Below are 21,746 nucleotides of genomic sequence, written 5' to 3' on the forward strand. Positions count from 1 at the left end.
GCAGGGGTGGCGGCCTGCTGAGCCCTCCTGGGCCCTTAGTGGCGGCGCCGAGCCCCACTCCAAGGAGCCCAGCTCCCAGGCTGGCCCATCCACCCTGTGGTGGCCCCAAGTGCCCAGACTGACCGCTGACCACCAAACCCACTTCCCAGCCTCACCTCCGCCTCTGTCCCAGCGCCCACAAACCAGTGAGCTCCTCTCGAGCACACAGACTCCACCAGGAGGTGCCAGCCACCCAGCAGGCTCCCGCCAGGGAACGAGGCCCGACGCTCCCCACCGGTGCTCTGGCCAGCAGGCCTTGGCAGCAAAGGGGCGGCTGAGTCAGCAGGCGGCTGAGTCACAGACGAGAGGGGGCTGCCCGCTCCCCAAGCCTCACGCTGCAGGAGACCCTCCCCCTGCACGCCCGGCGCCAGCCAGCCCAGTTAACCCCTGCAGGCCCAGCGGGCCCACGGCCTGCAGTGGATCAGTGGACGGTCGCCCGGGAGAGGGGCTCGTCCTCGGGGAAGGCACTCACTTTTCTGGGCCGGCTTCCTCACTGGAGAGCTCCTCTGCTCGCCCACGAGGACGTCAGAAGCTTTATCAATTGACAAAGGCGCCTCTGCACAGAGCACCACGCCACCCCTCGCGTCCCACTACTGCAAACTGGAGCTGGGTGTGAGAATTCCTGAGCTCCAGGGCCGTGGCTCTGCCCTGCTGCCACGTGCTAGTAGGTGCTCAGTGGGTGCTTGCTGGGCCGTGACAGTCAAGTCCGGGACACAACTCACAGAAGGACCAGGAGCCTGAACCTCCGCAGTAAGTAGATACACGCCCCCAGCCTATGTTGCTCAGCCATGTGCTTCTATCACAGGCTTTATTATTCCCATTTAACGGATGAGAAAACTGAGGCCAGGGAGCCTAGGGGCTAGTTGGAGCCAGGCCTTCTGGCTCGGGGACAGACATTTAGGAAGGGGGAGCAATGGGCCGAGGTAAGTCTGCCTTGTGTCACGAGAAAATTCTCGGCTGGCAGAGCTGTCCTTTGGGGAAATTAAGTGGTGAGCTCCCCGCCACCAACGGGCGTGAGTGGGGTGACACCCCTCAGCCAGGGATGCTTCGGATTTCGGCCCCGGGGGGAGGCGTGTGCAGCGGGGAAGTCCCTTCCTCACCCCTTGACCTTGAGAGACCCAGGATGCCCTCTGCGTGTGGCCGCAGAGCCCGGCCCTCGAGGCGGCCTCGGACACCCACCGGCGTGACCCCCTCCAAGCCGAGAGAGGTTAAGGAAGTGGCTTCCCCTCCCTGGCCTCGGTTTCCTCATCTGCGCCATGGTGTTTTGAGGATTAGAGCGAATGCCAATAAAACACCAGCAGTGCCTGGTCCTTCGGCGGTCCTCAGTTGATGCTCCCTCCCCTATCTCTGATGGTTTTACTCTTCCGTCCAAGAGAAGAAGGAGGGAAAAAGGAGCAAAGAAGCAGTGGGGGTGAGAGGGGAGTCACTGGATGAGCTCCGTCCGGTCTTGGAGCCAGGAGCTCCGACGTTCAGCTCTACACCCAACAGGCTGTGTGTTATAGGGAAGTAGCTTTCCCTCTCGGAGCCTCGACCACGCAAAGGCAATAATGTACAAGAAAGCCCGTCACCAACCCAAGTAGGCAGGCTTTTGTCAGAAGAAAACGACAGGTCCATCTGTCCAGGAAGAAGCCGGTGGTCTGGGGGATTGAGAAAAGAGCCCCACCCACCCCCAGCCCCAGGCAGCGCCCTGTGAAGCCCCAGGGGCTGGGGAAGGTCTGAGAAAGCTAAACTGCAGAGGGTCGGGCCGAAGCAGGGCTGGCCTCCGGCCCACGGACCTATCTCCCCGGCCAGGCTGGATGGCAGAGAATAAGCCATTGTTTGGGCTCCCGCACACTTTTCCTGTCCCGGCCGCCTCCCCTTCCCCCCCCCCTTCGCACCCACCCCCCTTCGCTGCACTGAGAACAAAGGTCTCCTGGAGGACCCCTCCCCGCCGCCCCCAAGAACGCAGCCCCCCCCCAGGATGAGGCGCCGCTGGCCTGACCCTCGGCTGCGCCTCCCCGCCCCCCGCGGCTCCAGGCGCCTCGGGACACCCCCATCCATCCCTCTTGTCCTCCTTAGGGGTGGGGCCAAGGAACTGACCCCACATCCTTCCTCCGCCTCATCCAGCTCCTCGTCCTGTTCTCCAGGAGAAAGGGAGCCTGGGGGGGCGGGGAGGGGGCACCAGGCCAGCGCGCGCCTGGAAGGCTCCGCCTGCATCTCTTCCACAGGGCCCTGTTCCCAGAGCCCGGAATTCCAGAGGCGTTTCCGGCCCTGACAGCTGTCTCCTCCCGGAGCCGTGCTCCCTCTGTGGGCCTCGCGGCCACTGCCTCCAAAAAACCCTCAGGAATTCTCCCTTCTTCGCCCTCCTGCCCCCAAGAATCCACTCACACCCAGGCACTGCCTCGAGCAGGGGCCAGGCGGCGGACAGCCGGGGCTCCTCTGCCACCACCCACCCCCAGTCCCAGGTCCGCGCCCGCCCCCGCTCGCCGTCATCACGTCGGCGGACACCCACGGCCACTGGTCTCGTGGCTCTTGCACCCTGTGCTATGTGCAGCCTCACACATCTTAAAAAATCCCATCCCGCCTCCTCCAGGCAGCCATCCCGGGAGCCCCGCCTCTCTGAGTCTTCACTGTCAGGCTGTTTCTTCCCGCTGGCTGGGAGCGAGGACGCCCTGCTCCACTGCAGACTCCATCCGCTGTGGGCCTCGGGGTCCCCAGAAGCCTTCGGGGACCCTGAAGGCTGCCTCCTCTCACCCCGAGCATTGGCTCTTGGCGCTCAGGGGTAGGACGGAGGGACTAGAAGCCTGAAGTTTCCTTTAGGAGTCTCTAGCCCCTCAGAGCATGTTCCTGTGCCTGAGCTTAGCAAGGGCATCAAAGCTAACAAGGAACACCTAGTGAAGGCTCCTGAGCAGCCCCGAGGCCGGGGATCCCCAGGGCGGCCATCGCTGGGGGAGGGGCAGTGCCCCTGCCACAGCAGGCCCTCCCACCCACGTCCCTCCCCGCCGAAGCCCCCAGGCATTCAGGGCCCCCTTCCTGCCCCCGCCCTCCCCAGCAGAGCCTCCCCAGCTACCTTCTACCCCGCTGGGCCAGAGGACTCCCCGCCGCAGGTGCAACGGCGCCCTGTCCCTTGCGGAGGTTTGCTCTCTCTCCACCTCTGCCTATGGACTGTCTTACCCAAGACAAGAAGCCCAGCACAGATGCCACCTCCTCCAGGAAGCCTCCTTGGACCTCCTCAGTCTTCTGCCTCCCTGGCCCCTTCTACCCCTATTTTGGCCCTTCTTCCCCACTGAAAGTCTGGCTTGTGTCTTCCCCCCCAGACCGGAAGCCTCTTGGGGGCAAGCACTGAGACTCCCTCACCACCGCTTCCTCACCAGGTACCCAGCCCAGGGCCTGGCCCACCCCTTATTCAATGTCTGTTAAATGCAGTTGCCTCCTTGGAAAAGGAAAGTGATAATGATAGCGGTAATAATAATAGCTACCCTTCCTTGACCAGATGCTACCGGTCAGGCAGTGAAATAAGCACTTAAGATGATGCAACTGAGGCCCAGGCGAGGGAGGGACTTGTCCAAGGCCACTCTGCTAGTAAGAGGCCAAGCCAGGGTTGGTACTTAGGTCTGTCTGACTTGGAAATGCATGCTGGGTCACAGAAGTGAGAGCATGGGCTCCAGCCCTCAGCCCCACTGCCAGCCTGCCCTGGGCGAGAGGGCCTCTCTGAGGAGCCAGTCAACAGCAGGAACCTCTCAGAGGACCCAAAGGCACCCTCTTCCCCTGCTACACCCAGGTGTGTCTGAGCCCCTGCCAGAGTCCAACCCACCACGAGGGGCCCCAAGAGGAGGGAAGCTGCCCTCATGGTGGTTGAGGGCAGTGGGGGCCAGAACCCCCCCGGACAAGAACAGCGGTCCTGACCATTCATTTCCCAAATGTGCCAGGTGCACAGAGCCGGCCCAGGCGTCACCGTTTCACTGGAGAGCTCATAGGAATAGAGGACTGGCCAGGCGCCGGGCGAGGGGGCCTCCCTCGGAAGGAGGGCCTCCAGGAGGAGGTGGCTTCTCAGAGCAGCCTTCAAAGATGCTTCACCCAAGGTGATCCCCGGCGGGGGTGAGGGAGGCGTAGGCACGTGAGCATACACACGCAAGATGAGCTCCTGCTCGCAGGTCTGTGCTGGTTGGCAGAGGCCAGGTGTGGGTTGGTGTAAGGGGATCACAGACTGGAAAGGGTGGGCGTGAAAGCATGGATGGACAGATGGATGGATGGATAGGAGATGGGTGGGGGCAGTGGATCAAGAAATGATGGATAGATAACAAAAAAAAGTAAAAGAAAAGATGATGGCTGGATAAAATGGGTGAGTGGGTGTGTAAGTGGATAAATGGAGGGGGAAAGGATGCATAGATGGATAGGTAGGTAAATGGATGGGTGGGTGGATGGATGAATGGATGAGTGTAGGCAGTGGGTCAACGGAGGAATGAGTAAGTAGATGGCTAGACGGATGCGTGGAGGGGTGGGTAGAGGGATGGGCAGGGGTGTGAGCGGTGGTAGATGGATGGATTGGCAAGTGCATACGTGGGTTGTTGGGCCAGTGGACACTTGAGAGATAGATGACTGGGCAGACCAATCGCTGGGCCAATAACCAGATGTATAAACTGACCAAAAACTCTGACTTCAGGATGGAGAGGCCGGGTGCTCCCTAGGGAGGGGCTGGTGTGGGGACTGACCTCAGCGGGGCCTGACATGAGTTGATACGAGCTGGCCAAGCCAACTCATTCAGCTCAAACCTCACTGGAGCCCGGTGGGCAGCCGCTGGCATCCCTGGCTCCCCAAGAGGGGAAAACCCCTTTCCAGACCAGCCCGACCCCTCTCCCCGGCCCGGTGGAGGACTCCCTGCCCAGAAGTTGCCTCCTTCCCTTAAGCCCCTGCCTCGGCCCGCCGCGTCTGCAGAGGTGAGCTGAGGGGGCAGCTGGGGTCTGTGACAATGGTCCAAGGGGTTTCCTTCCCCCAGGACAGGGGAGGAGACGGGGCTCCTGAGTCTGGGCAGCCTATCCCACCTCGCAGCCCCCAGTTCCCAGCTGGGAGGCATTTGTTCTGCATTCTGCACGCTGACTACAGCTCTGCCCGAGTTAACCCCTGCGCTCCTCGGTGCACAGCCTCTTGGCAGAGGAGAAGGCGAAAAAGGAAATTGGGGGAGGAGAAAAAGCATGGGAAAGGGGGGCTGCCCAGCCCTGCGGTCTTCACAGGGATGCTCAGACCTCTCCCTTTCTCCCATTTAAGGGTGAGGTGCACCCTTAAGCCAGGAGTAGACCCAGGAACAGGTATGTATCCTGCACGCAGGAGGCACTTCCATCTGGGGTCAGGCTGGGAATGAGGAGAGAGAGCTTCTTTCAGTCTCAGTTTACCCATCTGTAAAATGGAGCATAGACTTCCTGCTTCACAGGGTTAGTGGAATCAGTGGGCTGGCAGACAAAGGAGGGAGGTTTTCAACCACTGGTGGTTCCCCCTTCTTCCCTGCCCCTCCAGCCAGGGAGTAAAGAGGATGGAGTGGGTGGGGGCTGGGCCACCTCATTAGGACCGCTTTCTTGACCATGTCTCTGGAGCTTGCAACACACCCCCAAGTAGTTAATACCCACACCGGTGTTATACCCATATTATAGATGAGAAATTTAAGGCTCAGAGAGGTCAAGTGACTTGCCCACAGTCACACAGCTGGGAAGAGGCAGGGCCAGGATTTGGGCTCACGGCCTTCAACATCACACCAAACTGCTTCCTCTGCCAACTGCCCCAGGGACCTTCTGACTTGAGTGATGGATCACCCAGTATATATAACCAGGTCATCTTTGAGACTGAAAGGAAGAGCTATTAGCAATTACCCTGGGACCATCTTGGGCAAACTGGGAAGTAGGGCCATGCTGCCACAGCAGCAGGCTTCGGGCACCTTCCTTCTCTGCAAAACGGAGATGATGACAGTATCCCCGAGGCCCTCAAAAGGATTAGCTGTAGCAACGCGTGGAGGGGCTCCATCAATGCTGGCCCCGGCCCCTGCTCTTAAAGGTGATAACCACGGGAGCGCCGGGCCACCTCCACTGCGCTTCTGCCAGTCCATTCTTCACCTCAGCGAGGCTGGATGTCTGGCGCACGCTTAAGCCCCCAAGACCCGGCCCTGTTCCCTCCCGGCCTTTGCCTGTGCCCCCACCCACACCCTCCCTCTCCGGGGGCTGCCCCCCTTCCCCCTCGCCCCATGCTCTTCCAGGTCTCAGAGACTTAGACTGTTCCCGCCCCTCCATGGGACGAAACCCCGCTGGGCCTGACCCCAGGGAAGGAGCCCCTGGCCCACTGGACTCTCAGTCCTACCACAGAGCCACGTGGGCAAGCGCGGGAATTCTTTGTGCCTCAGTTTACTCATCTGCGCAGCCGGGAAAATGACTCCCTCCCTTGGGGGCCGGCTTGAGGATTCAGAGGCCAGGGGAGGAGCCTCAGGACAGAGCCCGCCGCCCCCTCGGGTGTGTCAGTCCAGCTGCGTGTCTCCAGCCCAAGCTGCTCAGGTGCCCTCCAGCCACGCCTGCTTCCTCCATGGTGCGGCAGGTGCACTCCCACTGCCCTCTCCTCTGCCATCCTGTCCTGCAAAACCTAACTCAGGTATCATTCCCTCTAGGGGACCTGTCTGAGCCCCTTCCCCTCTCCTGCATCCTGGCTTAGGGCCCTTCAGTGCCTGTCCCCAGGAGCTCAGAGGGGACGAGGCGTGGTCAGAGGAGGGCCACGAACATGGGGCATCCTCGAGGACGGCAGAAGGTCCTGGGCGGGGCCAATCCCCTCCCTCCATGCCCAGGAGTGGGATGGGGATTCGAGCCAAGGCTTCTGAACCCACATGAGGTGTGTGGCCTCAGTCACCTGTTCAGCAAGCCTCCCAGGTGTTGGCAAAAAGGGGAAGACCTAATAACACCACAGCTGCTGACCCCATTTTACAGATGGGGAAACTGAAGCACAGAAAGGATACGCCGTAGCTGAGGCTGGACAGGCGCCCGGGTTGCCCAGCGCCAGGGCCCACCGACGTGGCCGCGCCACCATACCACACTGTGCACGTGGTCTGCAGGGCCCCAGGCCCCAGCTTGTCTCAAGTGTGTGTCCTGACCCCCCACGGAGCCTGTGTCATATTGAGGGGAATGGAAAGGTGGGAGAAACTGGAGGTCTAAAGAGACCTCTTGGGCATTCAAGGCCTCAGAGACCCGGCTTCCCAGTTCCCCAGACTTCAGGAGGCAGTGGCCGGAGAGCCCAGGATGACAATTCTCAGGCCCAGCACCCCAAAAAGCCCGGGGAAGCCGGTGGGGGAGGCAGTCGGAGGCCGGGGACCAAAGTCACCTCTCCCGTCCCTCCCCCGGCACAGTGCCAGGCGCGCCAGCCCCGAGCGGCCTTCCGGGCCCCGGCCTGGAGCCCCGCACCGCGCGCCCGGCAGGCGCGGACGGCGTCCTGGAGGGGGCGGCCCCGCCCGCGGGCGGGAGGAGGGAGCGCGCCCACACCCCGCCCCCGCCCCCGGATCCGGCCCGCGGAGCCCGCGGCCAGGGCGGCGCAGACCGGCCCAGCCACTCTCGCGGGCTGCGCGCCTGGTCCCGCCGCCGCCGCCGCCGCGAGGCCGCCCCTCACCCCCCGCCCCGGGGCTCGTGGAGAGAAGGTAACCGCGCGCGGCCCGCGGGTCCTCGGGCCCTGGCTCGGCGGCGCCCCCGGGACCCTGCATCCTCCTAGGCTCGCGGGAGCTGGCGGGGAGGACGCGGGCCTGGCCCCCGGAAGGCGCCCTGGGTGCCAGCGGGGAGGCCTGGGGCGCTGGCCGCCGCGCGGGGAGGCTCCTCGGGGGTTTTTGTTCCGTTCCCAGCGGGAGGGCGGAGGGGGCAGAGGACGGCAGGGGTGCGCGGGGCCCGGGTGCGGGCGGAGCGGGGAGCGCAGGGCCGTCCGGGCGTCTTCCTGCGCCGGGAAAGGAAGGGACGCCGAGGGGCGAGGTTGGGGAAGGTCGGACCCCTCGGCCGAGGCTGGCGCCAGAGCGGGGAGTGCAGGGCTGGGGGGCCCTGGGCGCGGAGGACGTGGACCAGGCTCCCTGCCCCCCTCCCCAACTGCCGCATACCAGGCCGAGCGATGAAGTCATCCCGTCCGGTTCCCCCCCCCCCTCCCCGGCCAAGGCAGCCAGCTGTCCCCTTCTTCAGCCTAGGGACCCTCGACTTGCTGCCCCCTCTGTCCCCAGAGGGAAAGTTTTATAACTTTAGCCTTTCTCAGACCTCCCCGATCCCTGCTGCCGTCGATCATGCCATATCCATGCAATTTGAAGCCCATTTTCTAGACTGGGAAACTGAGGCTGGGAGAGCAGACGTGCCTGACTCAGAGACCGCGGTGGTGTGAAGCTCCGTGCTGGGCCTGGGAAAGCCCCGGGCCGCAGCCACTGCTAGTTGCCAGTCAGGAGTTGAAGGCTGATTTGGCTCTAACCTGGGGTGGTGGGGCAGGAAGCACGTCCCCCCTCCCCACCGCGGGTCTTCCCCCACAGCCATGGTTCTCTCTCCTCGTCCCCTGGGAGTCTAGAAAGCCTCTCCCGGCAGTGTGACCACCGACAGCTTGCTAGACAGCTTGCTAACCCTTTCTGCCCTCAGTTTCCCGTCTACCTCGAGGCGGCTGGACATAGAGGGGTCCGTGCCTGGGGAGTTAGCCCCTTAAGCCAGGGTCCAGAGCTGGCCTGGGCAAGCCCCGTCCCCAGCGGGAGGAACGGGTGTTATCCAGCTGGCCTTCCGCGCGGAGAGGGCAGTGTGCCCGCAAGCAGTGGGGAGGAGCCGCAGAGCTACTGGCGAGCACCGCCTGCGGGTGGCCCCCAGGTGAGCTCCAGGGCACGACCCAGGCACCTGCGCCTCCTCAGCAGCCCCTACGGGACCTCAGGAGGCACGATCCCTGCCCTGGACCTGCCGCCTTTGCGTGAGCTCCTGCCATGTGCCCGGGCCCCAGCTGTCCTGCAGGTAGCTGTTGGGACTCTCAGCGGCTGTGTGTGGCCGTTCTGGCGTGGGTCACAGGCACTGACCGCGGAGCTGAGCCCCTCCTGCCTCCCACACTGGCCCTCCGTGTGCTCTGCACCGGGACATCCCGCCCTCCCAGGGCTCTCCTCTAGTCTTCACCCCCTCCCCTGGGGCATTTGCTGTTGCTAACAGGACAGTCCCGGCCAGGTCCCAGCCACCCCACTTGTTTCGCTCTGTGACCTGGGACAAATTACTCCCCTCTCTGGGCCTTGCTTTTTCATCTGTAAGCTGTGTGCATTAGCGGAGTTCTGGGTGGTGTCCCTGAGCTGGGGGTGGGCAGGGGGCGTTGCACCTCAGCACCTAGAGCCCTGCTGATCCCAGAACCAGGTGGGGCGCATCTGATTGCCAGCAGTATCCTGCAGTCACCTAAAGTGCCCAGGGACTGCACTGAGGGTCAGGGTCGCAGGGACCCTGGGGTGAGGACATCAGTGTGAGGGGGTTGGATTTGAACCCAGGGCTGCTGCGCTCCCATGTCTGGGGGTTTCACTGCACCGCCCTCCACCTTTACAGCTCTCCTGGGCGGAGACCCCACTCCCATTTCACAGGTGGGAAGGCAGGCCCTGAGTGGCAGCGCCCTACCCTCAGCCCCAGAACATGGCGGGGTCTTACCGCAGTGGGCAGGATGCGGGTGGCCACTCCTTTTGGGGGTGCTCAGAGGCTTTTGAGAGATGGAATTGTCACCAGATTGGGGGAGAAGCTGGTTCCCCAAGCCCAAGTGGCCATGGGGTTGGGTGGGGCAGAAGCCCCCTTTGCTGGGAGGGGCAGGGCTGCCTCAAAGCCAGGGATTGGGGGCGGGGATAGGGCAGTTGTGGCCACATGACAGCCCCATGGCGCTTCACAGAGTGACCCTCAAATTCCATCCCCTAGGGATTTATCCTTGACCTCTGTTGAGCAGAGAAGACTGGCCCTGGCCAGGTACCTGCTGTGTGACCTTGGACAAGTCCCTTGCCTCCAGACCTCAGCTCTCCTGTAAAATGGGCCAACCCTCCAGCGTGGCGGCGCTGTTGGAGGCTCAGATGACATCATGTAGTGGCTGGCAGGCTGCAGAGCGCTTCATAACTTCAGCAAACATTCCACAGGACTTCTCCGTGCTGGGGGTGCCAGGGGAAGGGATGATTCAAACCCCCCCCCCCGGGGGGGGGAGGAGTTAGGGGAGGGGGAGGATCAGTGGTGGGGAGGGAAGAGAATGTAGTCAGAAAACAAAGCGAGCTTTGTCCTATTGCCCTCTTTGTTTTTATCTTGTTATTTAACCTATTTTGAAATTCAAATAACTTTAGAAGGGCAGTATTGAGGTTTTTATGGTTGGAGGTGGCAGCAAGGGTGTTTAAAAAAAAACGTGGGTGAAACTCAGTCTAGTTGTTCTTATTAAGGGTCATTATCAGCCTTATCAGCTGAGGTCCCAGGCTGCCGAGGTACTGGACTCGCCCAAGGTGACCTCGAGAACAGTGAGTCCCCAGCTTGTCCTCACCATTTTGGGAGGTGGCAGGGGGTGATCCTCTGGCAAGAAGGTTATCACAAAGCTCTCCTGTGATTAAACCCTTGTCGATTTAGCAATTGTTGTGTGCAGAGGCCAAGCTGGGTGCTGGGACCCAGGCAGGAAAATCCAGCCAGCGGCCCCACCCAGTCCAGGGTTGTTCATCTGGGGAGACCAGACCCGGCTCCTTAAGCCAATTAGGGTGACATGAATCAGAGGCTCTGAGTTCAGGTCTCAACTAGCCCTCTCCGTGTGGCTCCTCTTAGACGGCCAGAGAACACAAAGGGTGGACATAGGTACCCCTCCAGCTTGGCTTTTTGTTTTTTTTTAGAGGCCGGGGATTGAACCTGGGACCTTGTATGTGGGAAGCCAGCTCTCAACCACTGAGCCGCATCGGCGCCCTGACTTTTCTATGATACGCATATGGATGGGCTCAGTCCAAGAGGATTGAGGGGCGTAGAGAAGTGTGGGGAGGGGTCAGGAGGGGGCAAAGAATAGCTATAGGCACCAACTGAGCTTTTTCCAAACTATTTGTCAAACTGTGATACAGTCCTTTCTCGCAGGCCTTCTTCGAACTTTGAATGAGCTCAGGCCTGCAGGAGGCAGCTGGGAAAAGCTACTTTTGACCACAGGATCCTTTTTCCAGGAAGCACCTTGAAGGAGAAGGGTTCCAAGGAGCCTCTGTGCCGGCTGTTTACACAGCAGTTCGTGATACCTTCCCCGGGCACCTCCCCCCCTCCTGCCCTCTGGGAGTAGAAGAGGCTTTAACTCAAAGAAGGAAAGTGACTGTCCAGTAGCCAGCAGGAGGCAGTCCCCCGGCTCAAGGCCGTCATGTGTGTGAAATGAGATGCTGCCTCAGTGGCCCCCGGGTAACTGCAGTTTATACCTTTTACTGAGGTCCTAATACCCATCTGAAATACACAGCCCTGTGAATGCTTTGTGCTCCCAGTCACTAGGCACTCAAGGGCAAGCAAAATTTGTTGACCCCGATTTGTTCAGCCTGTTCTTGAACTTCCTGGGGGTGGAGCCACATGGCGTGGACCCCTTTGCATCGGCTCGCGCTCAGCATTGTGGCAGTGGCTCCGTCCGTGCTGCTGGGTGGCATCATTGTCCTCTGTGGCTCTTATCCGAACCCAGGAATCCCTCCCCACCAAGCCTACCTTCGCCTTCCTCTCTGTCCTTCCAGGTCCTGGCGCCTGGGCAGGAGAGGGGCCGTCCTGACTCCAGGCCCCCGCAGTCCCTGGAGAGAGCACCTGCCGCAGCTTCTGCGGGGCCGGGAGCCGGCGCCGGGGAGAGATGAGCCCCGCGCCCCACGCAGTGCCAGCACTTGGAGGAGAGCCGCGGGCCCGCGCCTGCCCGCCCCTGCCCGCCGGAGGTAGTTGCTGAGACGTGGATCCCGAGCCCAGCCCTCCTCACCCCGCACCCCGGGAGGGCGCGGACCAGCAGGTGTGAGGGAGCAGCCGGAGCTGATGCCGGGCCCGCAGGGGGCCGGAGGAGTTCCCGCCATGAGCCTGGGCAAGCTCCCGCAGGTGGGCTGGGCGTCCGGCTCGCAGGGGAAGAGGCGGCTGACGGCAGACATGATCAGCCCCCCGCTCGGGGACTTCCGCCACACCATGCACGTGGGCCGTGGCGGGGACGTCTTCGGCGACACCTCCTTCCTCAGCAACCACGGGGGCAGCTCGGGGGGCACCCACCGCTCGCCCCGCAGCTTCTTGGCCAGGAAGCTGCAGCAGGTGCGCAGGGTCGGGGCGCTGCCCCGGCGGATGGCTTCCCCACCAGCGCCCTCCCCCGCGCCGCCCGCCGTCTCTCCCATCATCAAGAACGCCATCTCCCTGCCCCAGCTCAACCAGGCCACCTACGACAGCCTGGTGGTGGGCAAGCTCAGCTTCGACAGCAGCCCCGCGGCCCCCGGGGACGGCCGCTCCAGTTACGGTGAGCCTGGTTTCCCGCCCATTTCTAGGTGCTTCGGCCGAGCCGCCGCGGGAGGCTTTTCCCCATGTGTGGCCGGTCTCACCCCGCAGTGAGGCCTGAACCCCAGACCAGGGATGGGGAGGGGGGCCCGTGGGGTCGAGAGGAGAGGAAGGGAGTGTGAGGTCTGACTGCCCCTCACCCCCTGTGTGATTTGGGCAGGTACACCCTCCGCCCCTGTCACCAAAGCAGACCCTTCAGTTTGGACAGTGACGCCCCGAGGAGCCTGGGCTCTGGATTCCGATCCTGGTTCTGCCTCATTTCCAGCAGCCCATGGACCTTGGCTGGCTGGCTTCATGTCCCCGCCTGCATCTTGGGTCCCTTAGTGTCTTGTGGTCCAGGGAGATAGTGCGTGGAACGGGCGTGGCCCAGAGCCTGCTCCAAAGTAGGAGCTCGGGACACGTGAGCTGTTTTTGTTATGAGAGGTTCCTGTTGACAAATTTGGAAACCACACACATGGACAAAAGCCAGAGGCCCTTCCTGCCCCGAAACAGAGCTGCAGGTACCGCCTGGGGCGCTCCAGGAAGGAGGACCTGGGACCCGTGGGCCTCTGCTGCCCCCTGCTGGTCGTTCCCTGCCCTGTGGCTTTGCCTCTTCCTCGGAGACTTCTTCCAGTTCTCCCACCCCAGGGAGCTGCTCAGAACCCCACGGAGGACTGTTCTGTCTCAGGCCCCGTAGTCCTGAAGCAGGAGAGTGGAGCAGATAGCCTTTGTAGGGCTGGGATTTCTATGCAGTCAGACGCTGGCTGCTGGTTCCTTCCCGTTGTGCCTGTGTCCTGTGGCTTCCCCTGTAGCCACCGGCCAGTGTCATGACCGGGCCCAGGTTTGCAGTTGGGACTCAGCCAGGAGATTTGAGCTCCACCCCATCAGACTGGCCCTGGGCAAGCCCCTTCTGCTAGTTCCACACTGAGCCTCAGTTTCTTCATCTGCGAAATGGAAATGAAGATTCTGTCAATTTCCAGATTCTAGGGTTGATAGGAAGGTCAGGCAAGAGACCCTGGGATCCATCCATAACGGAAAGATGGGAGAAACTAAGGCCAGAAAGGGGAGTGACGTGCCAGCGGCCACACAACAAACCAGGGTTGGTCTTAGCTCTCCTTTTCCCACCTGTTAGGGACCCCAGCTCTGACCCTGCTCCCCATTTCTCTTCTAGGCTTGGACTCAGGGTTCTGCACCATCTCCCGTTTGTCCCGCCCGGAAAAGCCTCGTGACAAAGACTGTGATGGTTCCTTCCCCTCTGAGCCTGAGCTGCGCCGCTCTGACTCCCTCCTGTCCCTCCGCCTTGACCTTGACCTCGGACCCTCCCTCCTCAGTGAACTGCTGGGGGTCATGAGCCTCTCAGAAGCCCCAGCAACCGAGACCCAAGCCCCCGCCGCAAGCCCCCCAGTCCCTGCCGCAAGCCCCCCAGTCCATGGACACTGCCCCAATGGGGTGACCACGGGGTCAGGCCCGGTGGCTGAGGCGAGGGCCAGCCTGGCAGGGGAGCACCACCATGTACGGATTGACCCAGCCTCTGGCAGGTGCTGGGGAGCGGGCTGGGATGTCGGCCGGTACCACACAGAGAGGGGTGCTCGTCGGGAGCTGGTGGAGGTGCTTCCCCAGGCTCGGGGCTCCTGGGAGAGCCTGGACAGAGAGTGGGGAGCCGCCCAGGAAGGCAGCAGGGCCCCTGTGCCCAGCACAGTGCTAGCGAACACCTTGGAGTTTGCAGACGCTGAGGAGGAGGAGGAGATCAAGGTGTGAGTGGCCGGGTGGAGCCTGGAGCCGAGGTGTGGGGCCAGGCCCCGGGCTGGCCTTGGGGGACCTGCCTTCCACGAAAAGGCTAGGTGCAGAAAAGAGCTGGGGAGACCCCGAGCTGCCTGCAGCCCCCCACGCCTCTGCAGGACAGACATGGGAGGAAGTCCGGAGGTGACCCGGGTGCTCCCAGTGGACCCCCAGACTAACCCGCCTCCCCCATCCCCCACTACTCGGGCCCAGGGGCCATTCCCTAGGTCCCATCCCCACCCAGTGCTGCCCCCGCTGGCTGCAGGGCCCTGCCTCACAGTTGGGCCTTTGTGCTGGGAAAGCTGTCCTCGTGGGGTGGGGGGCAGGGGCATGGCACACAGGGCCATTGTCTCCTTGTCTTCCAAAGGAACCACTCTTGCCCCCAGATCATCCCGAAGCTGTCTCCTGCAGGGTCCCCGTTGCTTCCCTGAGAATCCCAGCCCCCCCCCCCAAGCCTACTTCCTCAACAGCCCACCCCAACTACTCAGCTGTCCCAAGAGCTGCAAAGAAAGGTGTGACCTCGCTGGGGGGCGGGGGAATCCCACCTTCCTGGGCACCCCACGCCTGCCTTGGGGGGCCTGGTTTGAAAAGGGTTTTTGTGGTAAAACATGCCCCGCAAGATGCTTGTCAACCAGAATAGTATCCGCTCCACCTGCTTAAATACCCTCCCCACCAGGAAGTTTGGAAAGCCAGGGACCCCCCGCAGGGCCCCGGGGAGGGCCGAGGCAGGCCTAATAGGTCAGCAGGCTGAAAGGGCCTGCGATAAGAGGCCAGCTGCAGCCTTATCTGCAGTTCCGCAGGTGCCTGGAGCCAGCGTCTGCATCTTAATTCCACAGACGGTTGGCAGTTTCTCTGGTGAAAAGAGAGGAGGGGCGGGCTCCGGAGAGGTTGGGAGCACGGGCTGGGCCTTGGCATGCCACCGCAGTTCCCCACCTGGTAGTCCTGTGACTTTGTGCCTCAGTTTCCTCTGTATCACGAGGATGCCATGAATATTAAAATACATGAAAAGCTGTAACCACAGACCCTGCCACAAAGGCTAACCTTGGGGAGGGAATATGGGGCCAGAGAGGACCGGGGAGTGGGGGACCGCTGGTCCTGGCGTGACTCAGGAAGACGTGGGTGGGGTTCAGGCCTTTTGTTCTGGTGGGTGCTGCCCACTCACTCAGACTCAGGGAGGAGATGCTGAACCCATCCTCTATGCTCAGGTAGGGCAGCTGGCTGTGCCCCAGCCTGTTAGGGAAGGTGAACTGATACCCATCCGGCAGTGTCACCTTGAATCCGTCCCTCTCAAAGGCCACAGTGAGCTGCAGAGGGAAGGAGGGTGTCAGGGAGGCTGGGCTCCCCTTGACATCCTCCCAGGCCCCCTTCCCCTTCGACCTCACTGTGATCTCTGGCCCTGGGCAAAAGCACAGGTGCTTCTCCCACTGCTTCTTCCCCCAACTGCCATTTTTCACGATGATCCCTTGTTACTGTCCATTTGCTCCCCAGTTTCCACAAGACAGGGCAGGGACTGGATTTCTATAGAGTGGGAGTGTCCCACACCTGCACTGGTGCAAAGGGAGGGTCTCCACACAGGGTCTACAAAGCCCATTCCCCACCTTGCAGAAAAGGCCCACATTTCACATCCACAATTGGAGGCTGAGCAGGCACCAAAGATTTACCTAATTTGTGGCAGGACTCTTTATTTAGGAGGTCCCAGGGATAGAATCCAGGATGTGGCCCATGGAAATAGGAGCTACATCTGCTACCCAAGGAGAGTTGCTGTTTTCATTTGTTTTTAGGACGTACCAGGGATTGAACCTGGGACCTCGTAAATGGGAAGCAAGTGCTCAACCAATGAGCTGCATCCTTCCCTGCAGACCATTTTTAAAGTCTGGGATTTGTTCAGTGACCAGCCCTGTTCTCTGAGGAGCATAACCCGTGAGCCCTGAAGCAGCTCCCTGGACAGGGGCTACTCCCAGTGCTTCAAGGACAGTGGCTGCAGGAGGATGACCCCCACCCCCCAGAGCCACCACCTTCCCAGGAAGGAGGACTGGGAGCTGCTCCTTCGCACAGGGGGTAGGACGGCAGGATGTTGACCGACTCCCCCAGAGGCAACAAGTGTGAGAAGGTCAGAAAGAGGCGATGGTGGCAGGTGAGACAGGTGCCTGAGAGCAGGGCTCTGGAGCTCAGGACTTCACATTTGGGGTCAGGACTCTGCTGGGGGTGGGGAGGCTGCTCTGTGCCCTGTGGGGTCTTTGCGGCACCCCTGGCCTCGGTGCCAGCAGCCGCCCCCACCCCACCCCCGCCAGGCTGTGCCAACCAAAAACCTTGCTCCAGCAGTGCCAGATACTCCCTGGGAGTAGAATCTGCCCAGGGCAGATTTACTGCCTTAGAGGAAGTGGGATTGGGAGGCTGGAGGCACAGCTCTCAGATATTACAGAAACCGCCAGGTCTCAGTGCTGGGAGGGGCAGCCTGGATTAAACTCTTAGTCTCTTACTGCCAGACAAGGAACTGCAGGGCTTGGAGATGCGGGTACCCAATGAGGGTGATGATGGGACCTTCCAAAGGGCAGACCTGGGGAAGCGGACTTGGCCCAGTGGTTAGGGCAACCGCCTACCACATGGGAGGTCCGCGGTTCAAACCCCGGGCCTCTTTGACCCATATGGAGCTGGCCCATGCACAGTGGTGACACATGCAAGGAGTGCCCTGCCATGCAAGGGTGCCCCTGTGTATGGGAGCACCATGTGCAATGATGCGCCCCATAAGGAGAGCTGCCCAGCATGAAAGAAAGTGCAGGCTGCCCAAGAATGGCACCGCACACACAGAGAGCTGACACAAGATGATGCAACAAAAAGAAACACAGATTGCCAGCTGATAAGGATAGATGCTGTCACAGAAGAACACACAGTGAATGGACACAGAGAGCAGACAACTGGGGGAGGGAGGAGGGAGAGAGAGAGAAATAAAAAATAAATCTTAAAAAAACAACAAGAAAAAAGGGGGCAGATATGACTGAAGGGACGGACAGCAGTGGCCTGTGCCTGCCACAGAGCAGCGCCTGCCCTGCCTAAGGCTGGGCGGCCTGGGAAGACCAGTCTCCCGTCTCCTCCCAGGGCTTTGCCTGTGCCGCCCACCCCCTCACAAGACAATCTGGGTGGGGGTGGGAGAGCGAGAGCTGGAGCTGGGGTGCCTCCTGGGGTTGCCTGGCTGAAATAGATGAACCCGAGCCCCAGATGCGTCTGCACAAATAGGGTGTCAGATCCTTTGGAGGGTGCAGGATGGCATCCTCTTTCCACTCAACAGAGACTGCGGCCTGGGGTGGGGCAGGCAGAGCTGTGGGGGGGTGGGGGGTGGAAGTGCACGGAGCTGCGGGCTGGACTGGGTGCAGGCAGTGGGGTCTACTCCCAGCTCTGCCATGACTGGCTGGGTGCCCTGGGGTTACCCCTGCCCCTTTCTGGGTCTCACTCACCATCTGTGATAGAAGGGATTTGGGCTGGGTGGTCTCTGGAGAAGGAGGAAGAGTGGAAAGCAAAGGGGACGGGTGGGTGAGGAGGGGAAAGGAGAAGGTCCCTGGACCCCAAGATCCTCCTTCGGGGGTGAGGGGACATCATCCCTTTCACACATGACCCTCTTGAGTCTAAGCCTCGGGTGGCACTGATGATCCCATTCCACAGATGGGAATCTGAGGTCCAGAGGGGGGCTGTGACTTACCAAGACGACACAGCAAGCTCTGGCAGGGCCTGGTTTGGAATCAAAGAACCAGGAGCCTCCAAGAGCATCCACTCCACCCCCGCAGTGTAGTTTCTCACCCTGGGCTATTCCACCCCTAGCATCAGCGTCTCCCTTTTTTAAAAGCTCAGTAGACTGTAGCTTTTAAGATCATGATGTCATTATTCTTACAGGTGAGAAAAGTGAGGCTGGAGAGGGAAAGAGACGCGCTCAGGCTCCAGCCGCAGGTGGCAGCAGGGGAGGGGAGAACCCCGAAGCTGAAGGGCCATGGGGGTGACAGGTGCCTCGTCCTTGCTGTACAGTCGGGGAATCCAGGGCCCCAAGAGGAGCAGCGATGCTCTCCCCCAAAGCCTCCCGCCCCCTGGCCCGGGTAAGGGTGAGAATGAGGGGAGGGAGGTGGGCAGTGGGGGGCCGGCGACCTCCCGACATGGCAGCGGCCTCTGGGGCAGCGTCCTCGGTCCTGCAGGCCAGCGCTCAGGTATCACTTCAAGGTCCACCTTGTATCTCAGACTGTTATCTATTACCTCGCCCAGGGCTGGGCTAATGGGCAGCCAGGCTGGAACACACCTGGGATAAGAGGCCCAGCTGGGAGCCTCATCTGCAGATCCAGGGAACAGCCCTGGCCCATGATCCCACAGGACAGGTGACACTTTCTCTGGTGAAAAGCGAGAGCCCTGAGGAGGGGCGGACTCTGGAGAGGTTGGGAGCATGAGCTGGTTCCTGCATCCTGCCCCAGTTCCACACCTGGTCATCCTAGGACCTTGTGCCTCTGTTTCCTCTGTATCATGAGGATGCCCTGAGCATTACAGTGCATGGAAAGAAAAAACCACAGATCCTGCCACAGAAAGGCTCCGTAAAGGTGGGTTTTTAAAATTTGTTCTAAAACTTGGTGAAGGAAATTGGACCAGAGGGGGCTGCTGGTCGTGGCAGCATGCCGTGACTCAGGAAGACGTGGGCGGGGCTCTGGCTGGGTCTTTTATTCTGGCGGGTGCTGCCCACTCAGTCAGACCTCAGGGAGGAGATGCTGAACCCATCCAACACGCTCAGGTGGGCAGCTGGCTGTGCCGCTGCCTGTTAGGGAAGCTGAACAGGTGCCCGTCTGGCATCGTCACCTTCAATCAGTCACTCTCAAGGGCCACAGTGACCTGCAGAGAGAAGGAGGGTGTCAAGGGGAGGGCTCCCCTTGACATCCACCCAGGCCCCCTGCCCCTCGGACCTCACCTTGATCTCTGACCCTGTGCCAAAGCACAGGTGATCTTCCCAAAGCTCCTCCCCCCAGCTGCCATCCCTTGAGTTGCAGATGATGGTGGACTGCTGAAGCAAGGGTTGAAGTGCAAGCCCAGGTTAACCGCGAAGCTGCAGGGGGAGGGTTCAAGGGCCACAGCTGCGTAGAACAGCTTAGGGGCAGGGAGTCGCAGCTGGAAGAGACACTAAAAAAAAGTTACATTAATCAAGGTCTATGCCCGAAAACAAGGGAGGTGACCACGTGGTCAGACCCAGCCCTGGGGGCTCACGTTCCATTAGGAGCATGGACCAAGGCTGTTGACAGGAGGAGAACTGAAAACTTTAGGAGCTGAGGGTGCCTGTCCTGGTGATCTGAATTGTCTTCAAGTATCTGAAACCATTTGAGTTTCCTTAAGGTGGTGAGCTCCCCGTCAATGCAGGTATGTTTCAGAGTTATGGGACCTCGGCAGGAGCACTCCAAGAGTCTGGGTTAGGAATCTGTGGTCCCTGGGAGAAAGAGCTTTCTGTTTCATGGGGAGCCTTCATTCAGAGGACTCAGGCCATGAGCACCCCACATTTCTGTAGCTTTGAGGGACCCAAGTAGGAGAAAAGAATGACTTTTCTCTTGACCCTACCTGGGATATTGACAATGAAAGGCTGATGCGGGTCAGTCCCCAGAAATGCTGAAATCCCTCAGCTCACAGGCGCCCCCTGGAGGCGGAGCTCTGCCTCTGCTGGGCTCTAGGACAGGGGGCCGAACACCATCGGTCAGCGCCCCCTGGAGGTCGGCCCTGGTTTAACGTGCATGGACAGGGGGACGTTGGGGCTGCTCAGTCTTTCCAGGTCGGGGCTTGCAGGGGAGGCCCCGATCCACTGGGCACCGGGCAGAGCTCCAGGAGCTTCTCCTCCTGCCCCTACAGTGGCTGCTGGGGACAAGGAATAGAGACGTGGCACAGCGTGAATTCTGAGGGCCCTAAACCCAGGTGCAGAGGTGAAGGCACGTCCTACCGTGAGAGGAGCCAGCAGGGGTGTGGGGTGACAGGCTGCCAGGATGTGGAAAAGGCCGCTTGGCCCGAGGTTTGGGCCCCGAGGCTGCCTCCTGCCCCCACCTGCTCCCTTCCCCGAACTCACCGATCAGCATGTTTGGCAACTTTCACCTTGACCTTGAGGGTTGTCCCCAACTTCTTGGCCATATTCATAATCTCAAATGTCTCCTGGGCAGTTAGGGCAGAGAGAGACGTTGTACCTGAGGCCCCTCAGAAGACCAATCCCCCGTGGGCTGGGCCCTTCAGCACATGAAGCAGCTCCTGTCTCACCCTCCCCCTGCCCAGGTGGGGTCCCAAGCCCGGGAAGTGCTCCCCACAAATGCTGGGGAGGGAACGTCCAGAGCTCCAACCAAGGCTTCCCCTCACCCCTGTCCTGCCCTAAGTGCTTCGCTCCCAGCCACCCCCACAGGCTGCATCTGGGTCTCAGCGGGGAAGACTCAGTTTACCCAACCAGAAATGGGTAGACTGCAGCCTACTGGCCTCACAGTTTCCCTGAGCAGAACCCCAGAAGCAAGGTTTGATTAGTTTGGCACCAAACGGTACCTGCAGAAAACAGGACCAGAAAATCTAAAAAATGCCACAAGTCACGTGTCTGAACGTGTCCCCTAAGTCCCTCTCCAAACCTCACTTCCCTCGTCCTCCCACTGGCTCACTTCATCTAGTCATCCAAGAACAGTGGCCGAGCCCCTGCTGTGGGGCGTTTGGAGACACTGAGGCTGGGAGCAGCCTCCCTCAAGCCGGTGGGGACTACTCGAGATACTGTTGGCAAAGCCCCGAGCAGAGGGCCCAGCAGGACTGACGGCCACGGCGGGCGGCCTCACCATGATCCCTTGTCACTGTGTATTTGCTCCCTGTTTCTGCAGGACGGGGCGGGGACTGGCTCTCTGTGGAGCGGGAGGTTCCCAGGGCTGCGCTGGGGCCAAGGGAGGGTCACCACGCAGGGCTGCAGAGCCCCTTCCCCACTGGAGAAAAGGCCCATTGTTCACATCTGCAACTGGAACCTGAGCAGTGATGGTTTTGAGCAGGTGCCAAAGATTCACAGTAATTTGTGGCAGAATTTTTTTTTTTTTAATTTTAGGTGGAACTGGAGATAGAACCCAGGACCTGGTCCTTGGACGCAGGCATTCAAATACTGAGCTACATCTGCTCCCCAGTGAGGTTGGTTTTTTTCATTTGTTTGTTTGGACTGAACCCAGGGAAGCAGGCGGTCAACCCCTGAGCTACATCTGGTCCACGCAAACCATTTTTAAAGTCTGGGATTTCTGTTCAGTGACCAGCCCTATTCTCTGAGGGACATAACCTGAGAGCCCTAAAGCACCTCCCTGGACAGGGACTCCTCCCAGGGCTTCAATGACAGTGGCCGCAGGAGTATTACCCCTGCCCCCCAAAGCCACCACCTTCCCAGGAAGGAGGACTGGGAGCTGCTCCTTCGCACATGGGTAGGACAGCAGGATGTTGCCCGCCTCCCCCAGAGGCAACAAGTGTGAGAAGGTCAGAAAGAGGCGATGGTGG

The 21,746-nt window shown here is 60.8% G+C and overlaps 2 protein-coding genes across 4 annotated transcripts; one reads left to right on the forward strand and one right to left on the reverse strand.

Annotated features, from left to right (window-relative positions):
• Window positions 1-445: 445 nt before the first annotated feature.
• Window positions 446-15,267, forward strand: CDC42EP1 (CDC42 effector protein 1). Of its 3 annotated transcripts, none has more exons than XM_004480020.5 (3): window positions 446-789; window positions 11,711-12,456; window positions 13,645-15,267. In XM_004480020.5, exons 2-3 carry the CDS (start codon window positions 11,994-11,996, stop codon window positions 14,229-14,231), a joined length of 1,050 nt encoding a protein of 349 aa, XP_004480077.1. In that variant the 5' UTR covers window positions 446-789; window positions 11,711-11,993; the 3' UTR covers window positions 14,232-15,267. The 3 variants fall into 3 exon arrangements, with proteins under 3 accessions (XP_004480077.1, XP_004480075.1, XP_004480076.1); XM_004480018.5 differs by lacking the exon at window positions 446-789 and adding an exon at window positions 7,545-7,675; XM_004480019.5 differs by lacking the exon at window positions 446-789 and adding an exon at window positions 11,171-11,393.
• On the reverse strand, window positions 14,984-20,381 carry LOC101424940 (galectin-2-like). The gene is made up of 5 exons (XM_058309125.1): window positions 20,320-20,381; window positions 19,186-19,320; window positions 19,091-19,109; window positions 15,415-15,556; window positions 14,984-15,009 (listed from the first exon to the last, which is right to left on the reverse strand). Exons 1-5 carry the CDS (start codon window positions 20,379-20,381, stop codon window positions 14,984-14,986), a joined length of 384 nt encoding a protein of 127 aa, XP_058165108.1.
• Between the last annotated feature and the right edge of the window lie 1,365 nt (window positions 20,382-21,746).

The sequence above is a fragment of the Dasypus novemcinctus genome, chromosome 12, assembly GCF_030445035.2.
Source record: "Dasypus novemcinctus isolate mDasNov1 chromosome 12, mDasNov1.1.hap2, whole genome shotgun sequence".
Lineage (NCBI taxonomy): Eukaryota > Metazoa > Chordata > Mammalia > Cingulata > Dasypodidae > Dasypus > Dasypus novemcinctus.